This window comes from Plecotus auritus (assembly GCF_963455305.1).
Source record: "Plecotus auritus genome assembly, chromosome: 3".
In the NCBI taxonomy this organism is placed as follows: domain Eukaryota; kingdom Metazoa; phylum Chordata; class Mammalia; order Chiroptera; family Vespertilionidae; genus Plecotus; species Plecotus auritus.
In genome coordinates, this window is record NC_137772.1 from 122645758 (window position 1) to 122669347 (window position 23590).

General features: G+C 38.2%; 1 protein-coding gene across 8 annotated transcripts in view; it reads right to left on the reverse strand.

Moving 5' to 3' along the window:
* Nucleotides 1–2293: 2293 nt before the first annotated feature.
* The window catches only part of USPL1 (ubiquitin specific peptidase like 1), a 34724-nt gene continuing 13427 nt past the window's right edge, over nucleotides 2294–23590 (reverse strand). For all 8 annotated transcript variants that reach the window (XM_080658515.1, XM_080658514.1, XM_080658518.1 and 5 more), the window contains 5 exons: nucleotides 22874–22984; nucleotides 16334–16463; nucleotides 11339–11464; nucleotides 7064–7221; nucleotides 2294–4344 (listed from right to left, as the gene is read on the reverse strand). In XM_080658515.1, coding sequence (XP_080514641.1) covers nucleotides 2471–4344; nucleotides 7064–7221; nucleotides 11339–11464; nucleotides 16334–16463; nucleotides 22874–22984 — 2399 coding nt within the window. In that variant the 3' untranslated portion in view covers nucleotides 2294–2470. The remainder of the gene's footprint in view (nucleotides 4345–7063; nucleotides 7222–11338; nucleotides 11465–16333; nucleotides 16464–22873; nucleotides 22985–23590) is intronic.

Consider the following 23590-nt stretch of genomic DNA (forward strand, 5'->3'; position numbering starts at 1 on the left):
AGAACCTCTGGCTCCTAACTGTTCACCCTTGCCTGCCTGCCTGACCGCCCCTAACTGCCTCTGCTTACCAGCCTGATCGCCCCCTAACTGCCCCCCTGCCGGCCTGGTCAACCCCTAACTGCCCCTGCCAGCCTGGTTGCCCCCTAACTGTCCGGAAGTCGGACGTCCGGAAGATGTCTGGTTGGCCTGGTCAATTAACATATTACCCTTTATTAGTATAGATGGTCCCAAAGTGCAAGAGCAGTGATGCTGCAATTCAGAAGTGCTAGAGAAGCCATAAACTTTATCATAGGTTTGTATGTATAGGAAAAAAGTCCATATAGGGGTTGGTACTATCTGCAGCTTGGGAAGGAACCACAGTATTCCATAAGGTCTCTTTAAACAGAAACACACAAATAAGAAGCATATTTGTTGATCAACTGACCAAAATGTTGACTAGAGGCTCACAAAAACCTAACCTTCTATTTCCCCTAGGAGCAATGGTTTAGCATTAATGGTGAATTTAACAGAACTACCACAAAAAACAAGAACTGTACTCATCTCCTATTACCACCTAACATTATAAAAGTATCTCCTTGTTTAGAAGGTAAAACTCCAAAAGGGCAAAAACTTTTAATTTATTATTATTATTTTTTTTACTACCTTATCTCTAAGGTTTACAACAGTGCATTAGCACTGAGCAGAAATCTAGAAATCCTTGAATGAACAATAACAAGTAAAGGATGGATAGGCAATTCCTCAGAGAAACTCAACTGGCCAATAAAGTTATATAAAATATCCAATCTTGCTAGTAATCATGGAAGTGTAAACAAAAACAGCTAAGAGTTTTCCTCCATCTACCTTGTGTTGGTGAGAGTTCAGGAACATTTTGTTCTTGACAAGGCTAGTGTATTATAAATACTACCTAAAACATAGTAAGTTTTTCTAAGACAAATATAAATATTAAACTAATAAGAGTTAACAAGCATTCAACAACTCTCAAGGAGAACCAAAGGCAAAACCTTCAGTAGCTTAAGTTCTTAAAAAAGTTTTAAAGTCAGTTGTGCAATTATTAAGACTTTTTGAAAGTACATATCCTTTGACCCAGCAACTCCACTCCCAGGAAATAAGACCTGAATATGTGCAAAAATTTATCAACAAGGATAATCCCTGTAGCACAATTAACAATAATAAAACATTACAAATGACCTCAACATCTAAAGATTGGTGAAAAATAAATAAATAAAAAGGTAGTATTACATGGCTATCCAAAAATTGTCAAAAACTGTAAGATGAAAAAAAGGCTCACTAAACATTAAGTAAAAATAGATCAAATAGGCACAAATAGCCACTTTTATTTCTTAGAGTCCATATGCATAAAAATATGAAAATGTTTGTAGTTATTACCACCAAGTATGAAGATGGATGATCCAAAATGTTGGTGTTTCTGTATTTTCCCTTCCAATAAACATACATTACTTTTGTAATTTAAAAAATAAAAGGAGAGGAAGGTTTGGGAGTAAATTTGACAAATCAATTATAAAATATTTGGTCCCTAATAAAATATTCTACCCCAAGACTGCCATCCTTAAACCTTAGTAATTACTGATACCAAGTCACTACAGCAGTGGTGCTGCTGGGCATCTCAACTTTCAATGAGGTTCAAAAGAGGAAACTATATTGGCAAGGTTAGCACTTTCAACTGCTGTAGTAACCACACTTCCCAGTTCTAGCTCTACAACTTTCTGTGCTGTCTCCTTACCTGTCAAATGTGATAAAAGTATCAAGGTTTAAATGAATTGTTTCATAAATAATAGTACCTGAAACATAGCAAGCTTTGTAAGCACTAGTTATTTTCTCCCAAAACAGAACTGTTGGATGGTGCCCTATTTTGGTTACAGAAAAAATCTCTTTGAAAGACATAAACTCTTACGATAACGTAAACTCTTTGCCCATCAATGCAAAAATAGATTACTTTTTCCTATTATAGGTCATTAATTGATTACTACCATTACTTAAATTTCTAGTAACAGGTTTTCTGCCACCCTTTGTAAGGAGAGAAAAAAGAAGACTAGTTGTATGGGGGAAGTTTACATTCCACTCTTATACAAGACCACAGAACCATTAGCAAAACAGTCACACAATCATATACATATACAGTGACTTAAGTTTATATAAACTAGTTTATCCTGAGAAATGTAGAAACTCAATGTACCCAAACTATACAAATTGCCAGAAACTAGATACCACTTTCCATTTTTAACGTTTTGAAATCCTCATTTTCTTATAAATACAAAATGAAATTGACAAAGAGAACAGATTCCTGGTCATTTTAATTTGTAAAACAAATTACAAGCTTTATGGGCAGAACTGAAGGCAAAACCTTCAGCTGCTTACATTTTGTTCATGACAAGGCCAGTGTATAAACACTACTCAAGAACATAAGAAGTTTTTCTAAGACAATAATAAATATTAAAGCGTTAATAAACATTCAACAACTCTCAAACAGATAGTCATCAAAAAAAGGCAAGTCTAATGTGTCATTTGCTAAAGAATTTAATGCTGAAGTGGAAAAAAACTCATCAAAAACATCACTCTTCAGGGAACTTTCCAAGTTCAATGTTCTATCACACTCATTATTTGTTAGTGGGTCTGGCTGAACTTGACACAGATTTTTCTTGGTAGGGCTGCAATAATTATGGTCCTGTCTCAGGTGTGTGTTTGGGGGAATACCATTTAATTCACTAGGTACTGGTGCTGGGATATGGTTATCTCCCATTTCTAAATATCTAAAGTCAGCCTCCCTATTTTCTGAGAGTTCTGTACAAACAGTTGTAGGAGACAATAATTCTGCTAAAATTTCTTCATGAGTTTGACCACTATATGGAGAAACATTAGCAACAGTGGTTCTTCCAGATTTATTATCAGCAATATCAATTTGATATTGCAGTTCTTTTAACACATCTTCTATTGACTGGCCATCATTTGGAGATCCACAATGAGAAACGTGCTCTAAATTTTCACTTGGAAGTTTTCCATGTTTGGGGGAAGACATAAGAGCAGCTAATTTCTTCTTTTTTGCCTTAAGTTTTTTAAGAAGTTTTAGACGAAGTTTATGAATCTGACCCTCAATGGAGTCTTCATGGTTTTCTAAAAAAACACCATTTTCGTTTCCACCAGATCTGTGGTTGAGGTGAACTCCATATGAGGCATTTTCATGTTTCTTCAAAACTTCCAGGTCAGTATTAACATCAGCATGTGGAGAAGCCATGCTACCTGATGATGGAAGACTTGGTGGAGGTTTACTGACTGGAGAAGGCTTACTTGCACGAGGTTTCCTGGATGCCCGGTGAGCCTTCTGGTTCACACCTTTAGTTTTATAGCCACCAAAATTACTTGCCCCCTTAACCGAATGCTGCAAATCAGTTATAGCATTTCTATTATGAGCTGAAACACAAGGTGGCAAAAAAGAAGCACCCTTGCTTAATAAGCCTTTAACCCAACTTCCCATAAATGGTTTCTTCAGATTTTCTCTCTGAGATGGGTTCTGTGATGACTCAGCAATGGTTTGAGAAAATTTTCTCTTCAAATTAGATACCTGAGGTATAATGTGTTGTTCTGTTTTTAATTTCTCAGTTTTCGGTGAAAGAAAATGGTTGACAGAAACGTCCTTCTCTAGGGCAACTGTACCTTCAATTTCTACTGACTTTACTCCCTGTATAGGACCAGTAGCATGAACATTAGTCACAGAGTTAGTAATTACAGTATTTTCTGAATTCGACTCTACTGATTGCATGTTTGTACTTATAATCGGAGAAGGAGAGCTTAAGTCTACAAATTGGTCTTGGGTAAACTTTTCCTTACATGGAGCTGATACTAAAGAAGCTATTAGTGACTCTTGCGGTTGCAAAGTATTTGTTTTGATGACTACTCCATTTTCTGCCACAGGTGTATTTTCTAATAGGAAACCTTCAGAGTTAACCTGTACTTTTTCAAGTGTCAAAGGTATATTATCATTGCCAATCAAACCTTTTGGAACTGAAAGTAAATGAGGCTGATGAGCTACAGCTTTATCCTGGGAAAGAGTATTAGTAGTAACTGATGTATTTTGGGAGTACGTTCCTGAAGGTATTTCAGCTGAGGAAGCATCACCCATAAAATGCAATGCTGGAGGTGGCTGTTTCTCATCACTGAAAGCATGTTGATCATTAGTCTTTTGAAGTGAAAGACAGGCAGATGCTTTATCTGTCATTTGGGCTGGTTTTCTTTCCCAAATAACAATATGTATCTCTGAAGCAGGAACTTCAAATTCCTTATACCTTTTACAACATGGGCCTTTTAGGTCATCACATTCCAGCCAACTTCCTGGGGAATGAGGGAGAAAAGGAAAGATCAGACATTTAAAACCACCACCCTAGGTTAATTTTCTTCTGGCCACTGAAACTGCTATATCATTGAATATCCACTGAAGAGAATAATAGAAATCATGACCATTTGTCACCATTTTTCTCTGCCAAGTCTTAAAGTCTTTACTGGATAATGAAAGTTATGGACTAACATCTAGAAATTTGAAAAAGAATTTTTACTCTTTATTGAAATGCAAAAGTCAAGACAGACAAATATTTAACTTTTGGGACTTAGAATACAGTATCACCTAATTTATCCAACAAAATCAGAAAACAGATTTTTCCCATATATATGAGTCCTCAAGATAAATGAAGCTGTTACCTCAAGTACTAACATTTGTTCCAATTCTTATTTTCTTTTATTTTGTTGGCCTAGAAAGAAACTCACTACAGACTGATTCATTTGCCTCTCAGCATAACCATTATTGCTTGTCTCATTTTCAGCTTTATAAGTGTATTTCTAGTATCATATGATCTCACTCATCTAGGGGAAATAATGAACAACATAAACTGATGAACAAAAACAGACCCAGAGACAGGGAAGCATCGATCAGACTGTCAAACCTCAGAGGGGAAGGTAGGGGAGGGTGGGGGTAACGGGGAGAGATCAACCAAAGGACTTGTATGCATGAATATAAGCCTAACCAGTGGTCACAGACAACAGGGGGGTGGGGACATGCGTGGGGAGGGGTTTGGGATGGGAATGGGGGGATGAGGACAAATATGTGATACCTTAATCAATAAAGAAATTAAAAAAAAAAAAAGAATTAAAAAAAAAAAAAAAAAGCAGCCCTAACCGGTTTGGCTCAGTGGATAGAGCGTCTGCCTGCGGACTGAAAGGTCCCAGGTTCGATTCCGGTCAAGGGCATGTACCTGGGTTGCGGGCACATCCCCAGTAGGGGGCGTGCAGGAGGCAGCTGATCGATGTCTCTCTCTCATCGATGTTTCTAACTCTCTATCCCTCTCCCTTCCTCTCTGTAAAAAATCAATAAAATATATTAAAAAAAAAAAAAAAAAAAGCACAGGGAAGTTAGGTGTCTACTTTTTATTTCTGAACCTAAGTTTTCTCATTTGTCAAGAGGGAATGGGATGATGAATATAAGAGAAGAGGTTAACCCCCTCTACACACAAATCCACCCCAAACAAAACCATTCACTAAGTTTATGTGAATACTAGTACACCCTCATAAACTACCTGAACACACTACTTCACAATCTATACCCATTAAAACTTTGAGAATCTTTTGTTTGCCTTGGTCATGTGCACATAAGAAACACCTGATTAATATTTGGGCCCAATCCCCAGAGACAGACCACTGGGTCTAGGGGAGAACCAAGACATTTTTAATAAGCTAACCATGATTTTTATATGCTGTCAAGGCTGGAAACCATCTAACCTCTTTTACCTAAAGAGGATTTTTTCCTTCCCTGGAATACAATAAAAATTTGAAGTAAATGGGTTTTTTAATTTTTGTTTGCTATTGAGAACAACTTCCCCCAAATTCTGAAGTAGGGTAAAACTTTAAGGTAATTAATTACATTGATAATGCAAGCCTTAGTTGGCAAAGTACTTTTATAACACATTATAGTGTCACCCATCCAAACCATCCCAGAAGGAAAATGTCAAATATAAACAATATCCAAACAATAAAAAATAAAAAAATAAAAAATATCAACAGCCCAATAGAACACTTTAAGGGGACTGAGTTGTTTTGTCTAAGACAAAGTGAACATTGTGAGGGAAAAAACTCAAGAGTAAACTACATTAGATAAATGAAAGGGGAAAATTAGCAAAATCCATGAGTTGTGTTATTTATCCTTCTATTAAAAAGTTTATTTAAGTAAAGGCTTTACCTTGACTGAAGCTGTTCAGCAAACTATTTCACAGTGAGAGAAGACTACATAGTTTGTAATGTCTAATAGTTTCAGAAATAGATGTTTACTTTTATTTATATTACTAACAATTACAAAGTAAGTGAAACCTGTTCCTTTGGTTCATTCTCAATTTAAAATCTTTTGTTGTATTTTCTTTACAAATACAAGGTTATATACCTAAAAGAAACAATTACCACCATCCATTTTTCTATACTGAACATATATTACTCATATAATAAAAAAATAATAAAAACAAAGGTATTAAATGGAAAATAGCAAATTGTAAACCATTGGTAGTATATGATCTCATTGTTTGTCTAAAAAAGAAACATGCTGATGCATATGTGTGCACATAAATATGCTGACATAAGCAAAGGAAAAGTTAGGAGTGGTTCTAAACCATAGTGACAGGGTATAGGAAAGGGCAGAAAAATAAAGGCAAGGGCAAGAAGTAAGAAAGAAGAGTCAAAGCAAAGTTTGTCTTTTAATAGAGTTTAGACTCTATATCTATTATCATAAAATAAAAACTTTTTAACACCATCAGCACACAATGGAGTTTAGTTTATATATATATATATATGCCCAGCAACCGGAACGGCGGAACGACCAGCGGCTATGACGCGCACTGCGGCAGCCAACCAGCCGATCCGGGCCCTGATTGGCCCCTCCCCCGGCTGGCCCAGGCCCCAATCGGCCCCCAACACCCCGATTGGGGGCAGGGCCAGCCCACCAACCACCCATGCATGAATTTTTGCACTGGGCCTCTAGTATTATCATAAAAGAAAAAAATTTTTTAGCACTTACCATCAACACATAAAATCCACGTTATAAAATGATTATTTGCATGGTACTGAATTACAGAAGTTATTTGGTAAAGAGAGCCTTCAAAAAGAAATGAGTAGTGTTGCAAGTCGTTATGTGGTAAGCCTTCTACAAAGTGCAACATGAATATGGGAGACACTCTGTGGGAGAAAAAGGCAAGAGAGATCAAACAACGTACCTGGTAATACAAAAGATGGTCTGGAGCTAGTTAAGTCACACAGTGCTTTCAAGGCAAACCACACTAATTCTTCTTTGAGCCTTCATTAAAACTGGAGCACTCTAAGACATGGGTAATGTGTAAACCCTTCTCAGAATGGGATCACTGACAGTTGGAAGCTATTATGCAATAAGGCCACAGACCATTAAACAAAAATTGCTCTGTAAACCGTGGTGCTGCTTCAGCTTAAAGATCTCTTGGGCCCTGGCCAGTGTGGCTCAGTTGATTGGGCATAGTCCTGTGTATCAAAAAGTTGCTGGCTCGATTCCCAGTCAGGGCATATGCCCAGGCTATAACCTTGATCCTGGTAGAAGACAATGATTCTGGAGGAAGAGGAGGAGGAGTGAGGCCAGGGAGGGAAGAGGAGGAAGAAGGTAGAGGAGGAAGAGGAAGAAGAAGAGGGGGAAGAGGAAGAAGAGGAGGCAGAAGAGGAAGAAGAAGAAGAGGAAGAAGAAAAGAAGGGAGAAGGAGATGATCTCTTGGTAACTACTTTGTAGAATCAAAGGAAAAATCCAGACCTACTGGAATTTTCTTGGCATCAAGTACCCAAATAACTGCTTTTGTTAGAGGGGATAGGTGATATGTAAAACAAAGTAACAAGCCCAAGATGTTCAAATAAACATTTAAAAACCCCAACATGCTAACATCTTCGTTATCTCAGGAAGTACAGAGGCCCATGAAATTAAAATCTCCATTTAGGAAAAGTTTAATTTGTAACTAAGTAGAAGAAAATACAAGATACTGGTTAATCTACTATATTTGTCAAGATATGCATATCAAAAATACATCATTACAAAAACATGGCTAGCCAGAAAACAGAACTCAAGATGAGCCTCAAGTAACTAAATTTAACAAAGTTCTCAGGATTTAAGAAAAATTTGAGAAATATTTAAAAAACAGCTGTCAAAACATAGTTTATAAAAATTTTTCAGTTGAAAAAGTACTTGAATCAATGTCTAAAATACCAATTATTCAGACTGACAAGGACAATTTGTAAATTATCTGTTGTCAATCATGGTTAGAAAATAATGAAACCTCCAAAATTTAAGTACCTACAATTAAAAAGTCCTGCAAAACTATCCATAACGCTCAACTCCCATTGACCTATTTCATCAATCTAAGATGCCACTGATTGTAAAATGTACCACTATAAAATAATACTGCAATTAAATTATAACAATTTAGATGTATTCCCATTTCAAGTATGTTAAAATATGAAGAGTGTATCTTTGAATCAACCATCCACAGTAAAACTAGAGATACATTCTCACAGCTGGAAAGGCAGGCTATAGGCACCTGCCTGACTCTGTAAGTACTAATATTTAGTTCTCTCTTGGTCTTATGATACTTTTTCAAGTTATCTTCTAAGTCTAGTTACTATTGTTGATCCCTAGACTTCGAAATCTCAGTAGTGTGAGTTTACACATGGGAAATGTTAAATAGGCAGCATTTCTTTCTTAATGGCATATTTAAAAAACAGTACAACTTATAAATGATGGCATCTTGGAGTCAATAAAATAAAGTATATGCCTCCTCCCCTTTTTCCAGTTTATTTTTCTTGGGGTTCCACTAGACCAGTGGTCGGCAAACCACGGCTCACGAGCCACATGCGGCTCTTTGGCCCCTTGAGTGTGGCTCTTCCACAAAATACCACGGCCTGGGTGAGTCTATTTTGAAGAAGTGGCGTTAGAAGAAGTTTAAAAAATTTGGCTCTCAAAAGAAATTTCAATCGTTGTACTGTTGATATTTGGCTCTGTTGACTAAGGAGTTTGCCGACCACTGCACTAGACTCTAGTGTCCCTACAAGAGTATTCTCCTCCCCATAATTTCAGCTTGTCTCATTTCCAGTCTCTCAGGTGAGAGTAAAGTTTACCCTTAGGTAGCAACAGATTTTGTTCTCAGGCTCCTTCCTATCCACGTGCTTGGAGTATCAAAGATGATGCTCAGAGTTGAGGAGAGCAAGTCAGATTCTGAGTTAAGCATAAGAAAATTGGATGGGGAGGGTTAACGGAATTGGAACCAGGAGAGTTCAAGCTAAGATCCATTTGCATTCACCTCCCTAACATGATGAGGTTCAACAACTCCTACTATAAGGATCAACCCTCACAAAGAGAAGAGAAAACAGAAAAAGAGAGAAAGGAAGCACACAGGGACTGTGCTATCTGCCCTGCTCTGCTACCAAAGACAGCAGAGGACACCGAGTCTCTGACCCACACAGAGCAGCCATGGTCTTGTGCTAATGGCCTGGAGTATAAGTTTTTAACTTTCACCCCAACTAACATAATATAATAATTCATATTTTAGAAAATGTAAATTTATTACTTCTGAACTATAATAATGTAGATTTTAGGCAGAAAAAAAGTCTGCAAATGTAATTTTAAAACCTCATTACATTTTAGATATATTACATCATTGAACTATTTCAGATTAACAAAAATAAAAATTCTGAGTAAAATCAGGTGTAATTCAAATATTTAGAATTGGTTCATGTTAATGGTAAACAAGAAAATATATCTTTAGAAAATTTCAACAGTTCAACAAGGGTTTTCAAACATGTTCTTTGGAGGTAGTTCAAGGGGATCTCATAAAAATAATAAAGCATTTTCTACCAAACAATGAAAAGTAAAATTAAGAAACATAATTTTACCTATTTAATATATCAGTATTCCATCCAAAGTTTTGTAGGAAAAAGAGAGACTTTAAAAAGTCTCAAAATAATTTTATCAGACACTTTAATAAGCTCTACAAGCATAAAACAGAAATGTCTTATTTCTCTTCATGCCACTCATCTATCTTTTATAAACAGTTAAAAAAAAAAACAATGTTAAAATTGAAATTTAAATAAATATGCTTTTCAGATGACAATCCAGGATAGTGTATGACCAGACTCCTAAAGATCATGGCAATAATGAAAATAAGATGGTCATTTCAAGAGTTGGTGAAGCTGTGGCCTATTTGCTCAGTGGTTAGAGCGTCAGCCTGCGGACCAAAAGTTGCGGGTTTGATTCCCAATCAAGGGGGTACATACATACCTTGGTTGCAGGTTTGAGCCCCAGCCCTAACTGGGGCGCTTGCAGGAGGCAAGCAATTGATGTGTCTTTCTTAAGTCAAGTTTCCCTCTCTCTCTCCCCTTCCTTCCTCCCTTCCACCCTCTCTGAAAAAAATCAATGGAAAAAATATCCTCGGATGAGGATTAAAAAAAATTTTTTTTAGAGTTGGTGAAGTAAAATTAAATCAGATTCTAAATTGGTGCTCTATGTTAACACCATGCTCTGAATGGAATTCCCAAACAAGTTACTTAAAGAAAAGTAGCAGATGTGAACCCACTAAATTATCATTCATCTGATTTCCCAATTCTTTTTCTAGTGGGAACATTTTCTGATTGTAGAGTTAGAGATAAGGGCATCAGAAAATGAAGATTATAGAGGATGTACACCTGTGTGAGTGTACTGACAAGAGATAAACTACCTAAAATGGAATTAGCCTGTGAGTTTAAGGGGCTTTTGGTGCCACTGGAAAAGGTAATTCTGACCAGTCCTCCCACTGAGAATAAATAGAAAAATATAAGACATCTGCTTAAGGGCAGCAGAAAGCTTACAAGAGGATGAGGAATCAGCAGGCCAAGGTTTGGGTGATGGAAATTCAGACTGATGAGCCTGTAGCTCATCTCTGAATCACGAGTTCTTGAAATTAGATTAAGGAAATGGCAGAATTCTAGTGACTGCAGGCATTTGGCAGAGGAGAAAAAAATTGATGTTTAATATTCTTAAAGGGAGAAAAAGGCAAAAGAACAAAAGACAGTAGGACAGCGGGGTCAGATAATCACCCTGAGTGCGCTCTTCAGTGGCATTTCACCTAGGAGACAGCTTGCTTGTTGGCCAAAGTTCCTAACAGAAAAGCATTTTGGCGATTCATAAATATGTGTTAACTCAAACCCGTGAAAAGTAGTTTGCAGTCATCACTTTCAATACTACACATTAAAAAAATATGTAAATACACCTTCGTTTTATTTAAAAACTAGTAAATTAATTTTAACTTACTTTTTCAATATCATTTTTCTTATTTGTGACTTATTGTTGCAATTGCTACAGGGACCAAAATGGGCAGCATTAAGTGGGTGCCACTCAGGAACGAGATCTGTAAAGGTGACCAGATTCTTCATACAGCTAAAAAAAAAAGGGGGGGGGGCATAAATTCATTTACATTAAATTCATTCATGTTAATTTAAATCAATGTCTAAAATATAAGGTACTGCCCGGGTGGCTTAGTTGGTTGGAGTGTATTTCCATACACCAAAAGGTTTCGGGTTCAATTCCCTGTCAGGGTGCATACAGGAGGCAACCAATCAATGTTTCTTTCTCACATAGACCTCCCTCCCTCTCTCCCCCCCTCCTCCCTCCCTCCCAGAAATCAGTAAAAACATATCCTTGGGTGAGAATTAAAAAAAGAAAGTTATTAAAATAAATGGTACTTTCCTTCACTTGTTTATTCATATTTAACCTATCCCCCAAAACATATAATAAATAGGCTGATGTTGCTTCCTAACCCTGGTAAAACACTTTGTGAAGACTCTCCACATGAGTTACCTATTGTTTTCCAGCTATGAGAAAAAGAACATGTTAGAGACAGGGAGGGTTTCTCAAGAGCAGTACCACTGACCTTTTGCACTGCGCACTCCTCTGTTGTGGGGACTGTCCTGTGCACTGCAGGATGTTTAGCACTATGCCATGCTTGACCTCTGCACACTACATGCCAGTAACAGCCCCCAGCTGCAGCTCCCAGGACCTCCAGACATTGCCGAATGTCCCACCCACAGCACACAGTCATTCTTAATTGAGTCTCACTGTCCTAAGCTCTCAAATGTATTATAAGAGCTGCACCCCTTACTCAAAAAATTCACAATCTGGCTATCAGATTGTGACTCCCAAAAACAAAAGAGGCATTTCTAAATAGAGAATCAGGAATACAACTTAATTTTCTTCCTCTTTTTTTAATCCTCACCCAAGGATATTGTTTCTATTGATTTTAGAGAGAAACATTGATCAGTTGCTTCCCATAACCCACAACCTTCAACCTTCCAATCTACAGGACGACACTCTAAGCAACTGAACCACCTGTTCAGGGCGATACTGTATTTTTTGGCAGCCAAAAAATAATGTGACAGTAACTTAATTTTCTTGATCCTTAAAAAGTTAGAACATTAGTTATGAAATAATTTTGTTTTCATAGGTTATACAAGTTCTAAATGTATACTTCGGCCTGAATACTTGAGAGCAAATAGGCATCTAAAACAATGATCTTTAAGGATGTACACTGCACCTTACCTGCATTCGATTTAATAAAAATTGTTTTCAAAAGAACTATTATTTATTACCTAAGGGACATCGGCGTCTGTTCTAAACAATAACAAATACTGATAAATCACAAGTGAGATAAAGATAAGCACGGGCAGTTAAAACTGCAACAGCTCTCAGGGAAGCTAACACTTTAAAAGCAAAGCAGCATAAAGGGATCAAAAAATGCATCAGCTGTAGTTCTGCTAAATTTTTGGTTCTCAAAGATAACTTAAATAAAGGCTCTCATTTCTTAGTTTATAAAAGAGAATTTGTCTCAGCAAAGAAGTGTTAATGCTCCATATGACACCCAACATTTCTGAGCACTGACGATGTGCAGGGCAAGGCATTGTGCCAAGCACTCCTCTTTCAAACAACCCCCATAGCAGGTGTTATTCTTATCCCCATTGTACAGATAAGGAAAGTAAAATGCAGAATGCACATCACATGGTAAATGACAGACCCTAGATCGGAATCCAGGGAATGTGACTCGGTAGACCATGTGTTTAACACCAGAACATACCTTCTAAATGAAGTTAAAGCTCTTAAACCAGCACTAAAAACAGGATATTCTTCCAGCAGATTAAGTGTAAGTTTTAACCCATATATGTTAAAATTTATTTCATGAAATACCATTTCACTTTAGCTTTTCCTCTATATCTACTTTAAAAAAAAAAAATATATATATATATATATATATATATATGTGTGTGTGCGTGTGTGTATATATATTTTATTGATTTCAGAGAGGAAGGGAGAGGGAGAGAGAGATAGAAACATCAATGATGAGAGAGAATCATTGATTGGTTGCCTCCTGCATGCCCCACACTGGGGATCAAGCTCGTAACCCGGGCATGTGCCCTGGCTGGAACTGAACCCAGGACCCTTCAATCCTCAGGCCGAGGCTCTATCCACTGAGCCAAACTGGCTAGGGGTCTACTTTTATTTTTAGAACAAAGGAATTAAGAAAAGCAGAGCAAAGTGGCTTCTTTCCCTTGAAATCTCAGTTTTCTCTATACACTGCCAAATGCATTTATCACCACATATTCAAAGTAACTTAAAGCAGCCAACAGCTCAAAGTAATTATGAAGTCACTGACCCTCTCTTACATGTTTACCTGTTATCTCCCTAACTCAGTAGTCGGCAAACCGCGGCTCACGAGCCACATGCGGCTCTTTGGCCCCTTGAGAGTGGCTCTTCCACAAAATACCACGGCCTGGGCGAGTCTATTTTGAAGAAGTGGCATTAGAAGAAGTTTAAGTTTAAAAAATTTGGCTCTCAAAAGAAAAATTTCAATCGTTGTACTGTTGATATTTGGCTCTGTTGACTAATGAGTTTGCCAACCACTGCCTAACTAGTCTGAATTTGGCCAGGCCAAGTTGAGTTCCTGGCACACAGAATATATTCAATGAAAAACTGTTAAACTGAGATACAGATTTTAGAAAAGCTAGAATTGAGCTGATTTTAATCATCAAGCTTGTTTATATTATGTAAAATCCAGGTTGTGATTAGGGAGTTTGCCACAGTGAGCAAGAAAGTCTCAGAGGCCAGAAAACTTAAGCCTGAATTCTACCACTTACTAGTGTGTCCCCTTGGACATCTGTTTAAATAACCGCTTTTGAGCTTCACTTTCCACATTTGCCACATGGGAAGAAAATCAGATAATTTATATAAATCAATGATAGAAGATCAGGAAACAAATATTTGTTCTCATACTCATTCACTTACACAAAATTATGTAAGTCCTAGGTATGAGTGAAATTCTTATTCTATTCTAGTACTTTCGAGCTAACTGGTTAAAAAAAAAAATAAGTTTTCTGGTTCTGTAGCTTGCATTCCCTAGATCAGTGGTCGGCAAACTCATTAGTCAACAGAGCCAAATATCAACAGTACAACGATTGAAATTTCTTTTGAGAGCCAAATTTTTTTAAACTTCTTCTAACGCCACTTCTTCAAAATAGACTCACCCAGGTCGTGGTATTTTGTGGAAGAGCCATACTCAAGGGGCCAAAGAGCCGCCTGTGGCTCGCGAGCCGCAATTTGCCGACCACGGCCCTAGATCATTCTCTCACAGACTTTACTCTCAACTGATCCTGAAATATATAAAAAAACTAGAGGCCCAGTGCACGAAATTCGTGCACTTGGTGGGGGGGGTCCCTCAGCCTGGCCTGCGCCTGCTCACAATCCAGGAGCCCTTGGAGGATGTCTGGGAGCGGACCTAAGCCAGCAGTTGGACATCCTTAGTGCTTCCGCGGAGGCAAGAGAGGCTTCCACCAATGCCGCTGTGCTCACCAGCCGTGAGCCCAGCTTCGGGCTAAGTGGCGCTCCCCCTGTGGGAGCTCACTGACCATCAGGGGGTAGCTCCTGTGTTGAGCAGGACTGGGCCGAAACCGGCTCTCCGACATCCCCCAAGGGGTCCCAGATTGCGAGAGGGCGCAAGCCAGGGCAAGGGAGCCCACCGGTGCATGATCAGGGCCGGGGAGGGACGCAGAGGTTGGCCAGCCAGAGAGGGACCGCAGGAGGGATCCAGGGAGTGTCCAGCCCGTCTCACTCAGTCTGGATCAGCCAGACCCCAGCAGCAAGCTAACCTACCGGTCAGAGCATCTGCCCCCTGGTGGTCGTGCACGTCATAGCAAGCGGTTGAGCGGCCTTAGCATACATTAGCATATTACCCTTTGGTTTAATGGACAACCGGATACTTAGCATATTAGCCTTTTATTATATAGGATAAGCTTGATTTAGATAATAAACATCTCAGTAACATTTTCTTCTCACATTTTAACAAATAATTTCGAAAGACTTCAAATTTTCTAATTTACTAAGTAGGTGTGTTTAAGAAATGAGAAAAGGATTTATCTCTATTAAAAATTTTTGAATAAATGACTAACAGAACCAGTTTGGTAATCTTTTCAACCTTCAGCTAGCAACTTTCTCATATATTGACAAAGTGAGGGTATCCTGTCTGATGGAAACTTTCTCTCCCTATAACACCTCTTCTAAAACCTAACCTCCTGCATTATGTGGTAGGTGTGTGGAAGCAAAAGAATCCTGCAGTTGCTTTCTTCTCCAGCCTCCTCATAAGTACTAATCGCAGGGCCATGTACACCAACCACGACCCCTCCAATAGGTGGCAAGGAAGTGCAAAGTATAGCTGACAGAGTACATGGAGGATTCTGGGGGCTAGCTGGTCTTTCAGGGACTAAGGCTAGGTACAGGAAAGCACCTGCTACCTCTGAGAGCTGCTGCCAGACTCTGGGAGACCAAAATAAGTTTCCATGATATTAAAAACATAAACAAAAACCTGGTCTCTATCAGAAGAGTAAACAAAAACACAGTTTCAAGGGGTTCTGAGAGGTAATATTACTCAGCAGGGAATTCACAAAGGACTGGAGAGGATGGTTCTACTTTTCCCATTTGTCCCACTCACCAATGAAAACCTTAAGCAAACTCCCACTGGTAATCTATCAAACCATGGGTTTTCTTCCAGTTTAAAGAAGCAAGCAAATTGCAGTTCTGGGGCTCAAATTCTTCCTTTTAACCTTAATGGTGGAGAGACTTCAAGATAGGGTGGGAAGTTTTATCAAGGGTAGAAGCAGCCATAGAGAAAGAGGTGTTGTAAGTGGAAACAAGCTTTATTCAAATTTGGTTGCTTAAAAACATTTTCAATAGAATGAATCCATTTTTAAAAATAGAAAAACGAACCTGTTTTGATACTTGTGTCCACACTGTGAACATTCAAAATTCCAAGAAAAAGAGTACGTGAAGAGCTTTTCAACGCGGGCTTCTATTCTTAGGAGCAGGGGAAATGCAATCACGGGGCTTTCCATGTCACCTTCAAAAAGAAAAAAATGATTGCTCATAATGAACCAAAACGGTAAATCCAAATTATAAACCTGTTGTCTTCTCTCACTATACCTGGCCCAACTGTGAATAACATACTCTGGCATATATTCATATCCACATGTGAGAGTATGCTATTCACAGTTGAGCAAGGGGAATTTTTTAAAGCATTTTTCTAAAAAAAAAAAAAAAAAATGTCCATAATAGCCTTGCTGGTATTGCTCTATGGTTAGAGCGTTAGCCCCAGCACTTAAGGGTCTCAGGTTTGATTCGGGGTCAAGGGCATGTACCATGGTTGCAGGTTCAATCCCCGGCCAGGGGCATGTGCAGGAGACAACCAATCAATGTGTGTCTCTCATATTGATGTTGCTATTTCTTTCTCTCTCTCTCTCTCTCCCCACCTCTCCATCTCTCTAAAAAGTCAATGGAAAAAATATCCTCAGGTGAGGATTAACCAAAAAATAAAAACATTAAAAAAAGCCCGTAATAAAGATTTAATTATCACTTCAGTCTCTTTCATTTTTCTTGGTGGACATGTGTGAAAACTCCTTAAAGCAAGACACAAAAGATCCACACTACCTTCTCAAATGGCCTTAGCTTTTCTCAGGAAGAAAAAATTCCTCAGAGCTATAATTACTCTAGAGTATTATGAAAACAAAATAAACACATGTCAATGGTTTGCTACAGATATTAAAAATAATATAACTGGTAAACCATGGTAGAATAATGTCAGAGTTGGACAAAAGCATTAAGCCATTTCTATTCTGACTCCCTTGTTCTCCATGTGGCAAGAGCATGACACACATGGGTAAAAGGACTGTCTCAAATCTCCTTACTGACCACTCTTCTGACGTTAGACCCAGGAACCAAAGAGGCTGCTGGTTCGATTCCCAGTCGGGGCACATGCCCGGGGTTGCAGGCTCAATCCCCAGTAGGAGTGTACACAGGAAGCAGCTGATCAATGATGATCTTCTCTCATTGATGTTTCTATTTCTCTATTCTTCTCCCTTCCTCTCTCTCCCAAAATCAATAAAAGCATTAAAAAAAAAAAAAAAGACTAGCAAAGATCTGAATTTTGTTGTCATTGAAACAAAAACTGAACCATGAATACTGTCTTCCAGTGTGAAGATCAGCAAGCAAGTTAAACAGGATTTACATTCTCCCCTAAATCTCCTTCTCCAATGGGTTTTTCTCCTGCTTGTCCTCAGGGGAGCTTAGATGCTAGAAAAATATCTGAGTTCTTCCATCCCCTCTCTCCCCTGGGACAGTCTTACATCTAGTTCTCCTCTCAGCCTGGAACCACATCTGGAGGACTCTCCTTAGCAAGACCAAAAGGCAGAACAGTAATAGCTGTTATTGCCTAAACATAATCTATAAATATCAGAAGTTATAAAGGTTATATTAATAGTCACCTTTGTGTATAGTCCTGCTGCTATTTTTGCACAAAAACATAAAGTCAAAACAAAATTTTTTAAATTGATTTCAGAGAGGAAGGGAGAGGGCAAGAGAGATAGAAACATCAATGATGAGAGAGAATCATTGATCAGCTGCCTCTGGCATGCCCCACACTGGGGATCAAGCCCAAAACCTGGGCATGGGCCCTGACTGGGAATCGAACCGTGAACCCCCCTGGTTCATAGGTCGACGCTCAACCACTGAGCAACACCAGCCAGGCAAAACAAAATATTTTTATAAATAGAAATAAATACAAATCAACCTCCTAAAATGAACATATGTAACACCACACGTGTAAACAGTATGCCGTGTAGCATGAGTCTGTAATTAGTTCTCAGCCTTTAAATACTTACTCTATTGTAACTAAAGATAAATTGAAAAAGTAAATCATTTACTTTTCATAATGACAACATAGAATCTTCAGATATAAAAATACACAAAGTTCTCAATGAATCAAAATACAAAAAAGCTAAAAACACATTCTTAAATAAGTTGTGTGGTCAAAGATCATTTTAGGTTAATTTCTATAGCTTCTAAATTTATCTTAATTATTTTCCTTTTGATTTTATAAATTTTATGGAAATGAAATATAAAGCAAACTACTATAGAACACATAATACCAGTGACTAATTCCAATTTTTATAACCTCCTGCCTAAATTAGTTGTGGTTTTTCTTTGCCTTTAATAACCTAACACCAACTCCTACCCAACTATCTTCATTTGCCATGATGCAAATCTTTCAGTGACTTTTGCTGTCTAAGGATTCAAGTTTTTTCTTCTATTAATTGTTCATTAACGTCTTCTGATCACTTTTCTATAGGGAGTCTTTTTTAACTAATGTACAAGAGTTCTTTATAAGATATGCTGGACATTGTTTCTTTGCTCTATCTTTTACCAGATGCTTTAAACTTTAATGTAATCACACCTACCAATCTTTTATGTATCTTATTTAAGAAATGCTTCCCCAATGAATAATAAGATATTCATCTATATTTTTTTCCAAAGTTTTACAATCCCGCTTTTCAAGTTTAGCTCTCTAAACATCTGAAGTTTCTTTCTGATTATGGTGTCAAGTAGTGATCCAACTTTCCCCTGTATCAAGAACCAATTGATGCCTTTTCTTTCCTACGTATCTGCATCACTGCCTCCCTAACAGTATCAAGTAACCAAAAGGAGAGGGTCCTGATCTGGGTTATTCTGTTCTATTAGAGGCCTGGTGCATGAAATTCGTTCAGGGGGCCTGGGGCGGTCCCGTCAGCCAGGCCTGCACCCTCTCCAATCTGGGACTGCTGGCTCCTAACCACTTGCTTGCCTGCCTGCCTGATTGCCCCTAACCACCTCTGCCCTGCTGGCCTGATCGTCCCTAACTGCCTCTGCCTGCCAGCCTGATCGCCCCCTAACTGTCCTCCCCTGCCAGCCTGATTGCCCCCTAACTGCCCTCCCCTGCCGGCCTGATCGTCCCTAATTGCCCTCCCCTGCCGGCCTGATCGCCCCTAACGGCCCTCCCCTGACAGCCTGATCACCCCTAACTGCCTTCCTCTGCCGGCCTGATCACCCCTAACCGCCTCTGCCTTGGCCCCTGCCACCATGGCTTTGTCTGGAAGGATGTCTGGAAGATGCCCAGTCTACTTATCATATTACCCTTTTATTAGTATAGGTTGGTCTGTCTATTCTTATGCTGGTACACAACATGCAGACTAAATTACTCTGTCAACTTACACAAAAGTAAGTAGAAACCATATTAGCTTTTTCTTAGAAACAAACAACAAAAAAGGAATATAGATGTTAGAGGGAAAGAAAACACTAAACTGAAGACAGTAGTTAACTTTGTGAGGAGGTAAGGAAAAACTGGGGAAGAGTACAGGGGGGCCAGAGTTGTATTTGTAATGCTATATTTCTTAAACTGTGGGGAGGCAGAACAGAAGGTAATCTACAGTGTGTTTTTCAAAAACAATAATGAAAGTGATAATGTGGCTGATCTTAAAAATTTAAACAAAATTCAGGGTCAGAACAAATTCTATTCTTTGGTACTTTAAAATCACATTAATATTCAGAATGAGAACACACACGGTAAGATTTTATAGTGCTCTCTGAAGCAAAGGTTAGATTTCACTAGTAAGATCATAACTCTAATGTAGCACCTAGCACTGATGAATGAGTGAGTAGTAGGAACACAAATGAGAGGGGGCTCACCTAATTGCTACGATTGCACAGATAATCATGTAAAAATCCCTTCTCTGTAAGAAAGAAAATCAGGCCCAAGGTGGCGGTGAGCAAGATTCAAAGAAGCCACTCTTTAATTCAACTGGAACCTGGAGTGTGGACCCTGAATAAAACATCTCAGGTCATGCTAGGAGGGAAATGATACTTGCAAAATGCAACATGGGAGCCCCCCAAGTCTGCACTCTGGTGATCTTAGGAAAGACTCCTTGAAATGAGTGGTCACCCAACAGATCAGTAGTTGAGGTGAAGAAGACAGCTGACTACTAAGGAGTCTGGGGAAAATGTTAGGGTGATAGAACGTTCCATATTTTGATTATTGTCATGATTACACAAGTGTTTACATCTAAAAAGTGGTCAACAAATCAACAAATGACAATTACTAATGAGGATGTGGAGAAAAGGGAACTGCTGGTGGGAATGCAGACTGGTGCAGCCACTGTGAAAAACAGTATGGAGTTTCCTCAAAAAAAATTAAATATGGAACTGCCATTTGACTCAGTGATCCCACTTCTAGGAATATATCCTAAGAAACCAAAATAGCCCTAGCCGGTTTGGCTCAGTGGATAGAGCATTGGCCTGTGGACTGAAGGGTCCCAGCTTCGATTCCAGCAAGGGTACATGCCCTGGTTGCGGGCTCCATCCCTAGTGGGCTGCGTGCAGGAGGCAGCCGATCAATGATTCTCATCACTGATGTTTCTATCTCTCTCTCCCTTTCCCTCTGACAACAATAAAATATATTATATTTAAAAAAAAAAAACAAAACACCAATCAGAAAGATTATATGCACCCTATGTTCATAGCAGCACAATTAACAATAGCTACGATCTGGAAACATCCCAGGTGCTCATCAGTAGATGAGTGGATATAAAAAGCTGTGGTACATTTACACCATGGAATACTATGCAACAGTAAAAAAGAAGGATCTCTTTCCCTTTGAAGCAGCATGGAAGGACTTGGAGAGTATTATGCTAAGCGAAATAAGTCAGTCAGAGAAACACAAGTATCACATGATGTCACTCTTATGTGGAATCTAAGTAACAAAATAAACTGATGACAGAACAGATCCAGAGACATAGAAATGTGGAACAGGTTGTCAAATCTCAGAGGGAAGACTGGGGTAGGTGAGTGGGTGGAAAGAGATCAACCAAAGAACTTGTATGCATATATAGACATAGACATAGACAATAGTGTAGTGAAGGCCTGGGGTGGGGGTGGGCGTGGGGAGGGCTAGAAGGAGTCAATGGCGAAAAAAAGAGGACAAATGTAATACCTTCAACAATAAAGATTTTTTTTAAAACCCACAAAACTATCATATGACAAAATAAGTCCAGAAGCATGGATGCATGGAACAGACTAAGAGGACTCAAAGGGGAGGAAGATTGGGGGGTAGGGGGAGAGAGGAAGAGATTAACCAAAGAACTTGCATACATGTATGCATAGCCCTTGGATACAGAAAGTAGTGTGGTGAAGGCCTGGAGTGGGTAGGGGCTGGGTGGAGGGGGACCAAGGGGAAAAAAATGGAGGGCATCTGTAATACTGTCAATAATAAAAAATAAAAAAATAAAAAGGGTTTTACTATGTTCTACTTCGATAAAAAGAAAAAAGAATATTCATCCCATCTGAGATCCCACCTAATGATAAATTAGAACCCTTTAGATCTAGAGGAGGCAATGCCAAAGACTTGACATATTGAAAATCAGTTTATTGTTAAAACATAGTAAACTCTTATCTATATGAGTTCATGAGAAACAAGATAGTAAAACTAGGGGACAAAACTGTGAAACAAAGAAGTAGGAGATACTATCATGAAAAAAAGCACTGCTTCAGATACAATATCTGGTTCTGATAAAATTAATGTACTTACTGAGAGAAAAACTTGGAAGTCATTGATGTTTTACATAATTTAATATTGGGTAATATACTAATAGGTGTACCATATATTCTGCTTCTACAATACAATAAAGGAGTTTAACAAGGATAAATAGAAATAACAGACATCCGCCTCAAACAAAGAAATCATTACAGCTCCTCTTTACAAAAACATTTAGAAAGGCCCAGACAGAGATGTACTAGTAGTGTCCTTGCTCCATACTGCTCCGAGCCAAAAGCCAATTAAGGACAAAGCAGGTCTTATTCTTGTACCCTATTTTAAAATTAAGGGAGTGTCCCCAAAAGGTCATCAGCATAGTTCTCATATCCCATTGGCAAAAAACTGTACCATCTGTCCATTTCTAAACTAATCACTGGCAGTGAAGTAGAATTACTCTGGTTGGTTTAGACCAGAGATTCTCAACCTTGTTCACCTGTAAGAGTCATGTGGGAGTTCTAAAATTCCTGGTTCCTGAGCTTCATCTTGAGATTCTTATTTAATTGGCCCCTAGCACTATTGTTAAATTCCTTAGGTGCTTTTGAAGCACAGACAGTGCTGAAAATGCTGAAGAGTCTACTGGGGGAACGTACTGAATAAGCAATCAGGGTACCCAAGTCTTCACCTGTTTCTGAGACCAGCATCCACTCCATGGTGGAACACAACCTGCATATTTATATGGACCAGCTCTACGCTGATGATTTAACCAGTGGTTAATTTCTAAATGAAACCACCCAGATTCTTTCCCCCAAGAATCTGGATCATTAAAATAATAAAACAGTAATATATTTCTTTATGATGTAAGTTTTTCTTTATGGTAGATGAGTTATTCAGTTAAATTGCACGAATTTACTTACCTAATGTGCACCCAAGCTGAGGCTGAATCCTGATAAAAATCTTACTTCTGACTTCATTCAGACAGGTCTCTATCTTTGCAAATACTGAAATAAGTTTTGTATAATCTCTATCTAAAAATAAAGTATAGAACATTATCAATTTCTCATCAATCTATATCTTTTCAAAAAAATTAAGACACCGCCAAGAATGAAAGTTTATCAGGAAATAAATTTTGCACAGACAAAATGCAAAACACAAAAATTTCTTAATTCTTCCTCACCTCTTTGTGGTATATCATATATTTCCTCAAACACAATTCAAAGTAATGCAGCTCAAACAAATTAATTACAACCATATTATAAAAACAATTATTCTGTAAAAGAGTAATACAAGATTAAAATATAAAAACAATTAATTTAATATTTAAGTCAAAACTTAAACAAGAGTTGTTGCTCTTCTGTAACAATCAATTGAAGAATGGTCACCAAGTCAGTACTGGGGTTCCTGTAATAACAGAAAACAGGAACAGAGAAAAGACAAAAGAAAAAATGTTTGTGAAAAATTGAATTTTAAAAATTGTAAAAAAAAAAAAAAAAAAAAAAAAGGAATCTCAAAAAAAGTCAAATTGAAACAAAATATTTCTTACCCAGATGCAACTGGTGTTATCTCAAGCTTCATTATACTCACAGGGCACTTTGCTCCCAGTTCTCAATGTAAAACAGAGGCTACTGATGGCA